Source organism: Wyeomyia smithii, chromosome 1 (assembly GCF_029784165.1).
Source record: "Wyeomyia smithii strain HCP4-BCI-WySm-NY-G18 chromosome 1, ASM2978416v1, whole genome shotgun sequence".
Taxonomy (NCBI): domain Eukaryota; kingdom Metazoa; phylum Arthropoda; class Insecta; order Diptera; family Culicidae; genus Wyeomyia; species Wyeomyia smithii.
This window is the reverse complement of record NC_073694.1, coordinates 206064506-206082575: the sequence shown is the minus strand read 5'-3', so window position 1 is coordinate 206082575 and position 18070 is coordinate 206064506. Positions and strand designations below refer to the sequence as shown.

General features: G+C 40.1%; 1 protein-coding gene across 2 annotated transcripts in view; it reads left to right on the top strand.

The window, feature by feature from the left end:
- Positions 1–3247: 3247 nt before the first annotated feature.
- LOC129733935 (homeotic protein ultrabithorax) overlaps positions 3248–18070 on the top strand; it is a 104689-nt gene continuing 89866 nt past the window's right edge. For both annotated transcript variants that reach the window (XM_055695571.1, XM_055695563.1), the window contains exon 1: positions 3248–4717. In XM_055695571.1, coding sequence (XP_055551546.1) covers positions 4087–4717 — 631 coding nt within the window. In that variant the 5' untranslated portion in view covers positions 3248–4086. The remainder of the gene's footprint in view (positions 4718–18070) is intronic.

Below are 18070 nucleotides of genomic sequence, written 5' to 3'. Positions count from 1 at the left end.
CCCTAACGTTGAAGCATCAAACCCGGCGAGCAATTAAGATGTAGTATACGCTTTCTGTTATTGCTTCAAACGGTTGTTCACAACTATCTGTAAGATATTTAGGTTAAAATACAAAGCGCCTCCATTGTAATCTGAAAATGGGGACGAAGGGCTGTTTGTGACCCAAATTTTGAATATCATAGAAAAAAATATCATCTAACATGTAATATCCGCAAGATCCATTTTTACATACACCTTTTAAACCAAATCGTCGATCGAAATATTGTATTCGATAAAGATAAACTAGGAGTATTCGTATCGTTGAACGTTGCAGAGAAAACTTTGATAACGTTTTGACTTAATTTCCGGTGAAAAAAAAAGCTATAAAAACTACCTTCGAGGACCACTACGAGTGTTCAAATCGGTCGAGTTATTACCGAGAAAATAGGTCTGTGTTTTAGCGGAGAGTGGCATTGTCTAATTTACCGTCGAATTTAACAATTTTTTTAAAGGAAAAGTAATTTAAATTATGCCTTTTTAATTATGAGAGTGGTCGGAAGTTTTACTTTGGAAAAAAATCATAAAATTTAACGGTAAATTGAACAAGTAAGAACGATGAGATGAATATAGGAGTGTTTCCTCTATGTATAATTGTTTTTAAAAAAATACTTGAATTTCAATTTTGTTACTAGTACTTGATTGTTTCATGTATTATAGAAATCAGTTAAAATATGCTGACCAGTTTTTGGAACTTGTAATCAATTGCTGAAACAACCTGTCGTGACTGATTTCATCGCTTTAAAGACGGTAATTTCGATGATGACGACTGTTCGCGTGAAGGAAAGCCATAAGCTTTCGAAGACAAGACATTGAATTGAAGGAATTGGGATTTTTTTAAATAAAAGTATTTTTATTGAAAAAATCGAGAACTAAGTTGCGTACCTAATAACATGAAATAAGCGTAACCTGAAATTTCGATAATTTCGAAGGATCTTTCATCGCTCAATTCAGAAAAGCTGCTTATGATAGCAATGTTCTACTTGTTCCTTACCAACTGACGCACAGAATTTCTTTCTCAATAAAAGAATCCTCATTCCGTAAAAACAAGCCAACTTTCGAAATTTGGAAAACTATTTATTGCCGTGTTTTGAGATTAGGCGTTTTTTATACAAAAAATCGACGAGTTCCGTATTGCCAACATATGTATTTTGAAATATTCCAAAGTGTCTATCATATGGATTGCTGGCATTTAAATTGGAGGCCACACATTAGTTCTTACTACAAGTAGCTGAAAAGGCGGGAAATGGCTGCAAGATTAAAAAATAACAAACACTCCTGAGCAAAATTGGCAAACTGTATTATTAATTAAATAAACAAAATTTACTGGCAAAAAACGCATGCCGAAAATGCCTAGCTATTCAAGAAACATTATGTAGGGAAAGCAGCACACAGATATTTTCTTTCTAACTTCGAAATTTGATGAAAATACAACTAGAACTTTGAGGACTAAAATAAGCAAGAAAAACATTACATTTGCTAAACTAGATTGATTTCTCGGTGATTTATATAAAAGTTTCTATACTTCGCACAGGCAAAATAATTTTGACATCGATCAGTTTTTTCATTGAAAATGAATGAAAATTAATTTGGAGCGACATGAAAAAATGTCTGTACAGTAGAAAACGAACATTACGAAAGTTGGAATTGCCTAAAAAAAATTCTTGTAGAAATAAAATATAACGAAAAGGCATTTAATTAAAGCTTCGATCAATCAATACTCAGTAGTGTGTGTACGAAGCTACTTTATTGTTATTTTATGAATCATAGTAAATAAATTTCTCAGTGCGTTCCAAACAGTAAGTAAATTTTTAAGTGCGCCCCGTTCCAAATGAATAATTAACTTGTGATACTTTTAAATTCATATTTCGAATTATAGTATTGTTACTTACAAAAAACATAAATTAACACAAATATCTTCTGCAGTAATCAAGAATAGAAAACCTATCACTCTTCACTCTTACGTTTCTACTACTGATAAAATGTCGATCGTTGATTTTGTCCGCCACAACCCATCTCGAAGTTAAAGAACTGACCAAATTACGGTCACTTGTCATTAGCCAACCGCCAGCTTGGAAGATCGGAAAATCTATCTATCGGACGTCCGAGATGAGTATCGAACAAACTCGCCAGCTCGATCGAAGCGCGTGCCACAGTTTCCCGGGCGTTTCACATGGCACACGGCATTGCGTGCGAACGAACGGAATGGCCAGATCCGATCGTTCGACGGGGGAAACGAAACACGAACTGCGGAATTTTCGGGAGAGTACGGTCGGGCAGCGCATCCAGAGGCAAAGCCTAATAAAAATGAGTTATTTCATGCTGCTCGAAAAGCCCACCGGAGCCGCACATTTCCCCTAGCGGTGTGTGCGTGGCTCTGGATATTGTTGTTGTTGCTGGTGGTGGTGGCTGAAAGGATAGATAAACCTCCTTCGGGAGGATACGAAAGCAGTAAGAGGTGCTAGGAAAAGATGAGATCGCACACAGTAGGGTATTGATGAGGACGATGATGGCACACCATAAAACCATAAAAAGAGAATAGCGAAACCGAAGCGAACGAGAAAGCACACATGCAACATGCTGCGAACATGAATGGGAACGGGATAGATGAGCCCTGCTGATCGCCGTCGTCCTCGCAACTGTGTGTGCAACAGCACTTTTTGATGGTCGAATGGATGGCCGCTTGGATGGCGGCAGAGTAAGCGGGACACAGCAATCACGTGGAGTGAAACAACGCTATTGCGCAAGCTACACAACACACGAAGAGAGAGATTATATTTTATTTTAATGTATTTTATATGCTCATAATAATGATGTATTTGGTCGGATTTTATGTGAGCGTAAATGTGCCATAGTTGGTTGTGTGCGAGTGTCGGTCGATTCGAGCAGTTTAGTCATTTTCATCGGCTGCTGCTCCTGCTGTTAGCTCTCGCTCTCCATCTGCTGCCATGTGCGAGGTTTGCTACCAGAAGACGAACATTTTTCGAGCACCTTCACCCAACACCACCTCACCACCACCCTCCAACCCATTCTGCTTTGCTCGTAGTGGCGCACATTTTATCGAGCATGTTGTATTTGCTTGCTGTTTTTTCGTTTCGTCTCTGTGTTGTGTGTGGCTCACTCACTCACTTAACTTGGCGGCTCAGCAGCAGTGCAGCACATGGAATCTGTTTCGCTGACTGGCCTGGCGCTCCTGCACCTACTCTCTACCAGCGGAGAATCGTTTCGAGTTCGAGTTCGAGCGGTACACAGTTTGGGTCTGCTCCGCGCTGTTTGTTGGCCTGCGAGTAGCGAGATATTGATAGTTTCGGCATTGTCGTATCAAAATAAAGTGAACATTCGTTTGAAGGCAACCGTTTAGACAAGGCGCGTTTTATTTTTATTGTTATTAATATTATTATTGCGCTGCTCTCCGATACAGTCCAAAGGCATCTTCAACTTTTATTAGTAATATTTCGGAAAAGTCTCCAGTGAAATTGAGCAAGGCGAATAAAAGTGCACAACAGAATAGGCGAAAATTGTGCAAGTTTGCAATTTCTAGTTTTTCTCCCGGGCGGAAATTTTCACCGATTTACTTGCCGCCCGAGCAGTCGACAATTTTTTCAACATTGAGGTAATGTTTTGAAAAAAATTGAAAAAAAGGAAAATTGAAAAAGATAAGCGGCGAACAAAAAGATGAAAATACGTAAAAAGTTTTGTGAATACATATAAGTACAGTGACAATTCAATCAGTAATCAGTTCTTGAGAAAAAAAAAGTGACAGTGAACATTAGACCAGTTATCTACACCGTGAAACGTATTAACACTTGGCAGAGAAGTGAAACAAAACGGCAGTGCTGATATTATGCAATGCAATGTGTGTAAAGTGCATGATGGTGTTGATATGAATACAAATTTGTTCTAAGCCATCCGTACTCTGGGCGCCGTCTTGGAATAGACTTGCATTCGCAAATACAGAAGAAAATTCTACTGTCTCGCACTAGTGAAACGGGGCGAGAGAAACTTTTCTCTTCCTAGGACATAGAGAACCGTGCAAAGTTTTCGGTCAACATGAATTCGTATTTCGAACAAACTGGCTTCTACGGTCATCCGCATCAAGCGGCCGGAATGATGACCACAACCGGAACCCATCACGATCAGACTACGGCAGCTGCAGCGGCCGCATATAGAGGCTTTCCACTGTCCCTCGGAATGTCCCCCTACACCAATCATCATCTGCACCAGAGTCGATCCTCACAAGAATCACCGTACGATGCGAGCTTACAGGCCGCATGCAAGCAAATTTACGAAGGTTCCTATAGCACGAAGGACTGCGGGAAGACTGGCAGCGGAAATGGAACCACAGATACCACCAACGGCTACAAGGATGTGTGGAACTCGACAAACACGAGCGCTAACAACAGCAACACCAACACAGCGACTGGCGGAAATGTACCTGCACAGCAAAACAGCTCAGTTCCTGTACGACCCTCGGCATGTACGCCAGATTCCCGTGTTGGAGGATATATCGATGCTGCTGGCGGCAGTCCTGTCAGCCGAACTGGTTCTACCGCTGCCGGTGTTGCCGGAACGTGGAACACCAACCAATGCTCATTGACCGGTGCGACCGGTGGCCAAACTGCGCCAACCACCGGTCTTCACCAGTCGAATCACACGTTCTACCCTTGGATGGCTATAGCAGGTGAGATTCCGAGATTCCCTTGACACAGATGATCACTATCATTTCTGGTGGCACTCGAATGTGGGAAGAAAAATTGCTCTATTAGTGTTAATTAATTTCAGCAATCTGTAAAAAATCCTTCCGTTCAAAGTGGGAGACAAACGCAAAAACTCGTTCATCGAACAATCTTCCAATCCAACGGCAAAATTCCAAACATTATCGAAGTAAACACCAAGTTCGTTGCATCTTCCGCACACCATAATTTGAATGAAAATTTATGAGGGTTTTGTCGAACGAGTTTGCAGGCATGTTGCTCCTTTCAGATCCCGCGCCTGTTGGAACACTCGCCGCAGACTATAGAGACTGTATCCACCGGAGTCGAGGCGAAGCGGAAGAAGGGGGGCAGATTATTAAAAAACGATTTCGGAAATTTCCCCGCCGGTGTATTTAGTTTACTGTAGATTTTTTTTTCGACTTCGGTTGTCGCCTCTTTAACCTAACGGGTTCGAGTGTGTGATCATATCGGTCTACCTTCTTATTAATGTATGCACCAAATATGTGATCATCTTCGTACTTCACAGATTGTAGTGGGTTAGAAAAAAATAAAACAAACTCAAATAAAATAAAATAAAACATTGTCTCACTTGTAGTCCGGTTACTTGTATTCGCATTCGTCGTTCAACATCAGTTACGCCACGAGGAAAACACTCGTAAATATCGTTAACCATCTCTCAGATCTAATTGATTTAAAAGATGTTTTCTGTAATTATATTTACGGCTGTGTTCATGGTTTATACGCGAGCTACCATGGTGAATAATTTTCTTTCTTCTCATCGTTGTATATTTGATAGCAACGTAGAATTTTGTGTTGCTTTTTGTCGTCCATATCGGTATGAAAATAGTGAAAACCGGATTTATGGTCACGCATCACGAGCCAGAATAGCCAACCATTGGAAGTGGATTCCGCAAGATTGATTCAATGGAAGAACAAATTTATTGGAAATAAACGTTCACATAATAAACCTGTTGTGTTTTCTGCTTGCCAACGCCTCTCAGCTTACCAAGCGCGATGCACTGAATCTTCACGCGTCGTGTAGCGAATCACTATCAGCATCAAAAGGAAAACAAAAACCAAATTAAAGAAAACGGGTACGGGTCTTATTCGTGGTTCGAGTTGTTCTCTTCAGAATCTGTTCTTTTTTTCTGCTTGCCCAACCTACAACCATCAAATTTTTGCGCGGCCAAACTGCTGAATATTAACGAAGACTGCCCGGGTATTAGGACAACATTGTTGTAACCGTGCAATACTGAATAATTGCCCCTTGCGCTGACACTGTAATTACGATTTCTTGACTGCAGATCGAAGTTACATTGCAAGAGCGGAAAATTGAGTTGCTTAATAATGAATGTCACTCCCTACCTTGTATGTGTTTCCACTGCATCTGCTCATCGTGATCGCTTACTTGCAATAAAAGGCAAGATTTTTTTCTTTTTCCCTTTTCGGAATTGCCAAGATTACAATGAGAGATCCGCAAAAACATACGTTGCATGCCTCCCTTCGGTCGGAAACTGCAATGTTCTTGTGATGTTGTTGGGACAGTTGGTGAGAGTTGGTACGTTAGAAGCAAAAAAAAATCACTAACTGAAAAAGGATACCTTTTACAATTCGAAACTAGGCGCATAATTTCTACTAAAAGCAATGCGGAATCCCTACAAATCAAATTCAGTTTCCAACTTTGGGCGAGCGTACATGACCCCGCTAACTCGGGACCGGAGCAGCGTAATAACCGACCACGGAACACATGTCCAGTAATTCGTCCCGTAAAATTATTGATCCCTCCGTCAAGTGCCCTGGTTTCCTGGTTCGCAAAGCTGGCGCAGCCAACCGTCCTTGAAGCCTTGTTTCCCTAAATATGTCGATTGCATTCTCGTGATCATCACGCTTGACGATCGCTTAAAATGCAATAAAAAGCACTTCTGCCGGACGGTTCTTTTCCCTTTCAACGTAATTTCCCTTCTTTTGGTTAAAATCGATAGGGACCGGGCACAAAGAGGCAAAAAAGAAATCGATACTGGCTGCGTTCGGGTTCAAGCTCTCGACTGACTTCGCAACGGGACAGATTTCTTCCAATTGGAGTCGGCTCCGATTGGATTCTGCAGTTTTTCTCACTAATGGAGATCATGTTAGAATCTATCCAACAAGTGAAATCTGTGATGAGCATGAAACAGGCCTAACAAAAATTATTAGGTACGAAAATACACCCGAAAACGGTTTGGCTCAATGTCTGCAAAAGTTTTTCTCCACCGACGACTACGTTTTTGAGTTCGAACCGTACAGACAGGCAAATAAAATAATTTTTTTTCTTGACCGCAACTCTCAGCTCGGTTGAAAAATGAAGTGTTGGACTTGGAGAAACCAAGCTGAGGCTGCAAGAGAAAAAAAAAGCTAATTTATGATTTACAAGATGAATTTCGATGTAATTGAAAGACGCAGCCCTGGTGGCTGGTCGTAACGTCGGGCGGATCCCAATGCCAGCAGGCCCGCAGGGGTAAAGTGGACGGAAAAATAATGATAACGAGCCGGAGCGGAGCAGCGTAGTGCGTTCACGTTCGTGTACTTGTGCAACTGTTCCTTCCAGTTTTGCACAAACATAAACACACATACACACACAGATACAGTTGGTGGATTTGCGCTTGTTGCCGTTAATTTCTGCGGTTAGGCTGTGTGCTGCGCTGCTGCGGGATAACTTCTTCACAAGTACGTGTCACGACGATCGACCCCGAGGCGGAAGAGGACACGTCAAATATTATCATTTACGTGTGGAACACTCGCTCCCCGGTACGATCGTGATTGGATTCCATTCAGCGTGTGTTGGGCCTTTGTTTTGGGATCTTTTTAATAAAGGTGATGTCTTGTTTTTCACTTTAAATGATAATTGCCGAGCAAACCGAAGCGGGGCATGCCGTAGCCGCAGCCGCAACCGCAGCAGGTCATTTATGGAGCGGAGATCATCTGCCAGAGGTGGCCAACGAACGATGATCGCCGGAGTTGGCCGTGTGTTGAGTTGGGGTTTAGGGGGTGGATTTTTATGTTCCGTAAAATTGGTCAGATATTGAATATTTTGAAGTTGTGTATTGCAGTTGGCATGTTAAACAGATTTCTCGCGGTTTTAGGAAAAACATTGCTAGACACTTATTTCTTTAACATAATTACTTATTTATTTGATAAAAACATAATATACTCAAGAGAAGAGTCACTAGCTTTTGCTGAATCCAGCGGGTTTTAAGCATCAGTGAAAAACTTTAGTAAGATTGAACTGACGGCTTTGCGTACACCAAAAACGAGCGTATGTTGTGTCTACGGACATAAAAGTTCGAAATCGATGCCTAAATTTAGTTACAAATTTGTGACGTTATTAAAATTAGAATTTTGCAACTTGCATTGAACATTTATCGCCTTTTAATGAGTGCTACACGTCTTCAACCTTTGATTCATTGTGAATCGGAAATTATTATCATTTGTTCGCTGATTCTTGGATCTTGGAGTTAATCGAGCTGGGTGAAGCGTCTCTAAAAAGTAGAACTTTTGTTGTCTACTGTCCGACGTTTCGTCACTAATCTGTGACATCTTTAAGGGGAAATAAATCTTATTCGTTCCTTGTCAATATGCTTTTTCAAATCAATCGTCAACACTAATTGGAGCGATTTGGGGTACCTTACTTTACTTTTATAAGCACGCTAATTGCATCTTGTAACCTTTTCGAAGGTATATACGACGCGCTAGACAACCGAAAATTAATAGGATCTCTGAGATTCGAAAAAGGCATTTGATACAAAAAATCATTTTTTTATTTATTTATTTGAATTAATTTAACTACCAAAAGTCTGAATTAATGTTGAGTGGTCACAATTATAAAAGCGAGGTATTATCTAGTTTTCGTTTAAACGTTCTCCAAATTCGAACAAATTTTCCACAACAGAAAATGTGCGAATACAGGCTGTCACAGGTTCGTTGCACCCAAATGTAGTACACTCAGGTCGCTTTTTACGCGTTTTTTTTACGCGGGTTTCGTTTTACGCGGCTTTTTTTACGCGGATTCCGGAATTTACGCGTTTTTTTTACGCGGATTCCGGAATTTACGCGACTTTTTTTACGCGGATTCCGGAATTTACGCGGTTTTTTTACGCGGCACGTAACCCCCGCGTAAAAAGCGACTTTAGTATACGATGGAAGTTTCGTTGCAGCAATTCAATAGACCGAAAAGTTCGTTGTGAAGACAGGAAGTCCAACAGAGACACCGATTTTGGGGAGTCGATTTCGTTTCCAATAATCTTGGCGATAAATACAGCCTGGTGAATTTTTCGGTCTAGTGTCTCAAAGCCGAGTAGACGACAGCGATCGGGATACGGTGGAAGATTTACGGGGTCCTGCCAAGGTAGATCTCTTTGCGCAAATAGTAGAAATCATTTCTGCACACGTTCCATGCGTAAATTCCACACTAACTGATGAGGGCACCAAATTAAAGAAGTTTTTTTTAATCAGAGGCCGTACCAGCGAGCAATAAAGCGTTTTGAGCCAGTGAGGATTTTTGAAATTTCGAGCAACTAAGTTTAAGATCATCAGCAGAATGCACTGCTATTCAACTCCAAATTCGACAGGACCTCATACATCCACATGGTTATTCCCAAACAAATTTGCTGTCGATAAACTTAATTAAGACCAAACTCGTTTCACAGACAGTTCCTGGTTCATGAGCCAATTGCAATCGCCGATCGTGTCATCAAAGAAATATATGATTTTTCATTTCTCGGATTAACTCTAGATAATAAACTAAGGGCTCATCTCGAGTCTCTCAGATGGATGTTAACAACGCTCTGTGTTATACTAAGAAAGGTTCAATCATTTTTGTCCCTAAAGACAATGAAAATATTGTACTTCTTATTCATCTACTCACGAGTCCAGTATCTAGTTGCAACTTGGGGGTTCGCTTGCAAATCCTGTCTATAAGAGCTATAGTTGATACACAAGAAAGTTCAAAAGCCGTATTCCGCAAGTTTTATCTGTACTAAGATCCCATAGACTCCATTTTACCAATCCGTGCACTTCAGAAGTTTCAAATGTTGGTCTGCTTACGATTGTTGCTTCGACCGTCTTTGCCACACGAAAAATTCACGATAATCGCTCAAAACAGGTCGTCTTTATTTGCCACGATTCAACGCGGAGTACGGTTGCAGAAAAAAAACCGTATATTAGCAGCAAAGCATCTTCAAGCGTCGCCCGCGAGTTATCATCAAACAAGGCTACCTCACTACCTAGCCTAAGTTCCGCGTTATTCCGGATCCGGATTAATGCCACTTAATTGTTTGAGTTCTACTATCCGCCAACACTGTCAATAATTGCAACAAACCACCAAACGTTTGTATCATCGATACCACTCACAATTACCGTCGACAAGTATCACCAAAGCTTTAACATGTAGATGCTCATTGGAAGTGCAACTGAAGTATCTATCATACATATATCAATTATCAGGAATAAACATATTTACTGTGGACCTACTGCGAAGACGGATGGTAACGTTCCTCTGAAGATGGTCACTGATCGGTGACGAAACGTCGGACAGTCTTACTATTTCTTTTAAAGACTGCTCAACAGCAGAAATCGAAAGGCAAAAATAGAAATTCAGAAATTTTTTATAAGTTGATGCCAGCATAAGTTAAAAGTGTTAAAATGCTGTTTAGGCTCATTTTCAGTTGTGAAGAGCCTGCAAACTACCTATGAGTCAGTTTTTGGTTTCTGGAGTTGTTGGATTATTTAAGGAAAATTTCATACTAAATTCACTAGTGTCCAAATTTTTAAATCTGATGAAATTTTTTTAAAACGCTCATATTTTAGTCAGATTCATTGAAAAAATCAATTTAAAAAGTTCATACATAGTTAGTATATTTATGAAAATTTGAAACCCGTCAAACGGCGGGATTGGGAAGGTAGGCGAAAAAAAGGTGGGAAATAAAATTTATTATAGTAATTTTTTTTCTTAGTCAAAATGTTCTTAGTAAAATTATAACTTAGAAAAAGTTATATGAGAGGTTTAAAAGTTGTATTTTTCGTGTTACTGAGCATTTTGTACCTTTTTTAATGCAGATCTCTCGAGTGTTTTTTTAATTAACTTGTGGATTGCAAGCATCTATGATTTTTTTTAAAAAAATAAGCTTTTTAAGATTCTGAATTTCGAATTCTCTTGAAAAAATATGAAATTTATTCAAAAAGTCCTAACGAGCTAGCAGATAGAGGTAAACATTGCACTGAATGCAAGTACCCCATGTGCCTGAGTTATTCCTATCATGTTCCAGAAAATGTTCTATCGTAACTAATGTGAGGTGGTTAATGAAAAGAAAATTCTACTGCAGGTTTTCAAAGACAAGATTATCTGCGTTACTGATTATGCTAGGCGTCCTACCTATAGAAAACACTGTTTTCCAGCGAAAAAAACTTAACGTTGATGCCTGATACCGCATTTCGACGGGTTTTGTTTTTCGTTAAATATTTATTAGTTTCCTTAAATTTTACAATAAATTAACTCTTACAATAAATTAACTTTCAGGCCCAAAACTACAATGTTCTATCTACCAACAAATATTTTTTTTGTTTGTTATTATCAATAATTAGGAGAATACCAGTGGTTTTTATTTCACTGTACGTTGCAAAATTTATTTTTCTGGTTTTTACGATTTTTTTGTCTGTAGCAACCAACTCATCGGTCCAAACATTCTGATTCAACAAACAAAGCATTTCGATAAATAGTTGAGACTATGCGAAAGAGACATGAATTGGAATAAGTAAAAAAACAATGTTTATTCAAGATTTATAGCCATTTTTCTGAAGCCCGTCGAATGACGGTCTTGGGAACTAAAGGGTTAAAATTCTTATTTATTTTATTGTTTTGGTTATGCTAAGTTTGAATAATATCTTGTTTCATTTGAGAATTAAGATTTTCCCAATAAACGTTTTTTGGTAATTTGGAAACATTTGGTTTGTGATTTTTTAATTTATCTCAATAAAATGCTCGATTGGTTTAATTTTACCGAACCGTTTTAGAACCATGAGCAATATTGTATCAATCAATTGAACTGAATATTTCTCCACAATCCAACTCCACATTGGCACGCACTGCACTGATTTCGTTGCTGTTCAGTACACACCAACTGATCGTAATTATCAGGTGTTAAAACTCCTTCGAATGCGCTTTCGAAACCCACCCTACCCGGGAGGCCAACATTACTAATTATCATCAAAATTTATGCACCGTAGCATGGCTATTTGTCTCGTTCGCTGCCATCGTTCGCATGTTTGCTTCAAACTACAATACTTTTTGATGATTCAAGAACGATGTTAGAACCACCAAGAATAATCAGTTTTCTAGTGAGCTTTCGAAACACACATTTTAGTTTAATTATTGGTTTTATGCTACTAAATGTTTCTCACATGTGCTAGAATAGAGGAAATAAAGGAAGTCCATAAGTTTGCGATCTGATTACAAGCCAGGAATTTAACCAACATTCAAACGGTCATCATTACTTCAATACAACACACGCCAACAACACTCTTCTTATTTACACAGCAACATTGGAAGCAAAGAAGCAAACGGAGATTAAGAATGATTTATGCACAGTATAATTACTTGTTCTCCCGGTAATCATAATGGTAATTTGCATGCAAATCAATCGGCACAGTTGTTGGCGGCCCCGCTGGAAGTTAATCTGCTCGCGCATTCTTGTTTATTCGGCTTCCCGTTCGTTTGAAGTGAAAAAGCGGTCAGCTTTTTCCCTGATAAATCGGGCGGATGCGCGTACAGAAGTACGACATACATGCTTGATAACGCATTAAGAGCACACAATTCCCCGCGAATCATCGGCAGCGAGTTAACACATGAAAAACAATACTTTTTTTTATTATAGGGCGCAAAATTATTACCCTTGAAGGGATAATCTGGAGCGGGATAGGGGGAGAGAAAATAAAAACATTTTTTTTTTTGCTTTGTTGTCCCACTCAACATTTTGGATAATCCTTCCCACCATATTAACGATCGATCATAATTTTTCATTCCCGTCACGACGATCAAAACCCACCAACAATCAAACTAACAATCCATTCCCACTGCCTCGACAGTCACTCAAAATATCAATATGACATCATAAACCATTGCTACTTTACACCATTTTGCTCGCACTGTTTCAGTCCAAGAAGCGTTTGATTGAACGTGAGTAGAATTTCTTGGTTACGGCAGTCCAAGGTGCGACCCGCGCCGAAGTTGCCAACATTACTTAGTCTAGCTGCACCAAGGAAAAATAAGCGCACACAATCAACCCCTGTGTGGTATTAGAAAACGCACTTTTTGCTTGTTCGTCGTTAAATCAGACAATTAATATGCAAAATATTTGCAACAATTTAACAACCCCTCCCGCACCCTACCGCTTCCAGCCTCGGACACTGGTTTTAGTTTTCGTTGGTGTTTTTTTTTCCTTTTTTTATTCATCCACCTCCATAACGCCGACTGCCGTATTTTGACGCGCAGGAAGCATATTTGTTCCCAGCACATATTGGCTATCCTTTGGCAGTTTGTTCTGCCCCATGCTTCCCACTGCCAGACGAGCAGGCCCTTTATTATGTATGACTGACATGGAAAATTTCAATTTTTCGAATGAATATTCATCGCAAACTTTAACTTTCATAATTGTTTTCAATATCAAAATTGTTTAATACTTTCTGCCACTTGGGCGCAATTTGGCCTCATTCACAACTTGGTCAATTTGTAGTTGCATCGGTAATTTCTCCCTCGTTGTGTCCAGGCATAGAGACAGACACTACTCGTTAAACGTGTTCCAGCTGACCTTCGCTTCTAATGCATATCCCATGGCCACAACTCGTAACGGTATTTTGAGTAAGCAGTTTTTTTTTCATTTAGATGCTCAATACTAATAAAGCAATAAAAAAGCGGTCCTAGAACGACAAAAAAACAATGAAGAGATTTTTTAATTGTGCTGTCACGTAAGAAAACCATAAAAATGAGGGATTCTTGTCAGTGGGTAACTGTCCCTTTGCTTTCCTCGTAATAAGTATGATTATTTCTTGCCGGGGGTTTTATTACTTTCTTCTCGCTTTGCCTTTGCGTCTTGCCAACTAAGTCTTCAAATGCGTACTCACTTTTTGACCTGACTCGAGAAAACCGCATCGAAAAATCAAGGACACGGCCAGCTAAAACTCGCAGCTTTGACGTAAGCCTGTGAGAAACGGCTCTGCATTACGGCAAGTATGCGAATTTCGGACCGACAACCGTGCGAGAGAAGCACCGCCGCTTCGTGATCTTTCAGGATCCCATTTGCTGCAAGAAACGTGTATACAAGTCGAAGCTCACACGTAATTACTGTCAAAATAATGTCAGTTTTGTTGAATACCAACGTGCTTGCTGCTGCGATCCTTGTGTGGGGGGTTAGCATGCACATTATGCGGCAGATAGCACGGATACACACGGGCGCGTGGTGGGCTTGAATGGCAGAAGAGCGCGAAATAAGGCGTAATAAATTATATTTTTGAAGAAAATCAGCATAACAAATCGTTTCTGAATAATAAATAATAACAATGAGACACAAACAGGAAGAAGGAAGGCTGACTGTGTTCGTGTGTATCGAGAAATTGGGAATTTTTATAATAAGAAAACACACAGTAACAGCAACTAAGTCGGGTTGAAACGAAAAAGTATTAATAATCAAAATGAAATTTATGCGCGATTCGGGCACAAATTTTTCCCAGGGATGAATTGTGGCAGCTGCGGATAGAAAAACCGAACGATAGTTTCTAGTGTAGTTTTGAGTCGCTCTGTAAATGTGTGTTTGCCCGTAATCGTAAGAACAAAGAAATTACTACTCGGCTCGGGTGATTATCCAGTAGATAATTCTGAGTGAAAACCGGGTTAACGACGATTTATTGTTTGGATTCAAACCGCTGAAACCATTGATTTATGCGAGTATCCCCAACTCATAATGTAGGAAGCTGGCAACACTGAAGCTATAATTACCGCACAAGAATAATCTATACCGATCGGGTTGAGGCTGCTGTGCGGACTGATTTTTCGCTTCCCTTATCAATCGCGTTCCGATTGCCCGGCTGCTTGCCCGCCCGGTCGGGGGCTGGGGGAAACAGTAGAAGCAGAGCGAAGAATTAGCTCGGCAAATGGATGTGGCATGATTTATGCACCGCCCGGTTCGCTATACCGATTCGGATGCAATATTTTGCCCTTTGAGCAACGGAAAATTTGTACAATTGGCTGGAAACGGATTGGTACACGGATGTATGTAGCACTCGAGCATGTGTGGCAACAGTACTTCGATTTCTTGTAGCGAAGCTCGTTTCTAATGTTTTTTTTTCTAAATTTGTCAGCTGACAAGTTATCATAAGTATCCACCGTGGCGTAATAGCTACAGTAACAAGAACATCTGCTAATAGATCCTGACTGTAATTTATCTCAACACTAACTTAAATGTTTTAAAAGAGTCAGAATAAGAATAATAGATTTCGGAAAATGACAAACACAACTGTGATTAATTGATTCGACTGTCTTGCAAAATCATTATACTAAATCATTCGCAGAAAATGGGTTAATACGATTAAATCTAATAAACAAGAAAATAACAAAATGGACCCCAAAGTAAAATGAGCACAACGTTTAAACCATCGAAGAAGAGAAAAATAATTCAAAGCGGTTGAAAAAACAAATCCCTTCTAATAGTAACTTTCAAACAATGAAGCATGTTAATCATTGAAATTGAAAATTACAGTGATTGTGGTACACCTACACTATAAGTTGCCTGCAGGATGGGAAAACTTGTCCAGCGTTTAGAACCAACGTTAATCGAACAAAATAGGGCTCCGATCAGGTGAAAGTCCCATTCGATTATCATTCGCGCTAGTTAGTCCAATCTGTTCGCTAAGATTGAGTTACTAACTTTTTTTTTTCAGTACACTCCATTATTGATTTTGAACCAGAATGAATCAACAGTTCCACGCACCAGTTACTGCAAACACTACTATGAAAACTATTTTAGCTAAGCCTATTGTACCCACTCGGCGGATGAATGGATGAAACTTTACGCCACGAAAATAAAACACTAACCCTGAGTTGGCCACTCTTACATAAGTCAAACTGCTTCGCTGGCGAATCATAACAACAGTGAACAATCAAACTGCTTTGGCCACGATTTAAAAAATCAAACTAACATCGTAAGCAAACTGCACCTTGCAGGTTAATTGAGTTTCGCATTAAAACTGCATGATTTTTCCCGTGCTGACGGAGTGTCGATAAGTAAAACACGATATGCATGGGCAACAGGTTTACATTAATAAAAGTGAGCGGGAAAAAAAGAAAGATCGAAATCATCTGATAGACTCTGCCGTTTCACGAAGGCGTTTGCGGGACAAGTGCATTCGATCTTTGCGAGAAATATTAACAAAATCATTATTATTATTATTGTTATTATTATCATCATTACCATATCCATGAGGACGCGGGTTAGTCCGCTATTAGCGAGATAGTTGAGATACTCAAAACCACTACAGGATGAGGAGCTTGGATCAAATTATGGTGCTTCGAATTGTCTTCAACCTCACCTAGCCTAAGTATCGGTTCGATGTTCTTACACCGCGAATATTGTAAATCGAAACCACAAACTGAGGATGAATCTAGAAAAGGCGGAAAGCGCTTCGATAATAATAGCAAATAATCAGAAAATTGCATAATGGAGCGACGATAGTTTCTTGAGGTCTTGCAAACGAATCAGACCATATGTTGTTTCCAAGGGCACGTAACTGACGAAAGGCCAGGAGGGAAAGAAGCAAAAGAAGAAGAAAATTATCTCTTGATGATTATGATAATGATTTTGCGGGGTACTTCACAAGGTTGAACAATTTGTGTTTTTCATTTTTTAACAATGCAAAATGCTAATGAAGATAACCACTTTTACTAAGTACGCGGATCGGTCACATCGGTTCAGCATCGAGAAAAACCAACCTCTAAAAGGCCTGTAGTCGACAGTTTGACATAGGTTCCAAAAGGCTTTTAACCTTTGCCTCGTCTTGTCTAGGTCAGTGGGCTATGAGTGTGTATGATTTATTCCACACAATACCCAATAAAGCATACCGACAGAGTAACATGAAAAGCCACCTCGAATCGATCTTTCGCTCACTATAAATTACCACTAAACCCCCTTCGTCACAGACGGCTTACATAATTTCCGAAAACCGAGATGCCGCATTCGATCTATTGAAAAGATGAAACAAAACCCAAAGCACCAAATTAAAAAATCGACTATTTCTATTGATCGATTCGGGAAAATTATTAATTTATTGCCGTTCGATCTCCGTTTTCTCTTTCACTATCGGATCTGCTACAGTTGAGGCCCCAAATATCGCCTTTACTTGGACGCTCGATTGTGAAAACCAGGCCCACCAGCCTAGTTTGCCGCTTCGCTCGGATCGACAGGCTGACACTTTAAGGCACCTCTTACCAGAGCAAGCGAAATTTGTACATAATAACATGCAAATATTTAATGAAAACAAATCATAAATCATTTCGAATATCTCCACCGCGAGAGTGTAGAACACAGACACTCACTTGTGCCGTTTTCAGCCTGATTTTTCTTTTCCGTTCGCATGTCGGTTCTCCTTGGCGCGTATTCTGCATATAATCACAAAGTGTACTCTTTCTGTGGCGATGTGATTCGATCGTAGCATGCCATGCCATCAAATCGCGACCAATCCTGAGCGTCATGGTTGTAGTCTACAGGGGGTACAAATTTATGCAAGTCTATTCCAAGTTTTATGAAGTGTTGTTATCGCTGCATTGCCTTCTGGCCTCCTCTGGTCTGGGTTTCCTATGCTTGCCGTTTATACCGAACCTTTAAACGACGATGGTGCCTTTAGCAGTGACGAGACTATCGTTGGTGTGCTGTGTTGTTATAGATTCATCATCTGTACAAGTACTCCCCCACCGAGCCTTCGAGCGTAGGAAAGTACTTCCCGCTTTTGCAGGGATTTTCCACTGCTGCTATTGCTATTGGAATGCGCCACTTCCCTGCAACGCTGCTTGACGGTCGACCGGTCGCCATTATCATCCAGCAGAGGAGCAGGTAGTAGTTGTTCAAAGGCCACGCGGTGGAACATTCCCGGGGGGGTCTTTTTCCTTCACTAAAGGACGCTTGCCGGAAGGGAAATGTAGTTCAGTGTGCTGTTCTGCTGCGGTAATGATTTCCTTAGTCCTGGGAAACCGGCTGGCACGGTGCCTATGATTTATTGCCACAGACCGCTAGCAGGCGATTCGG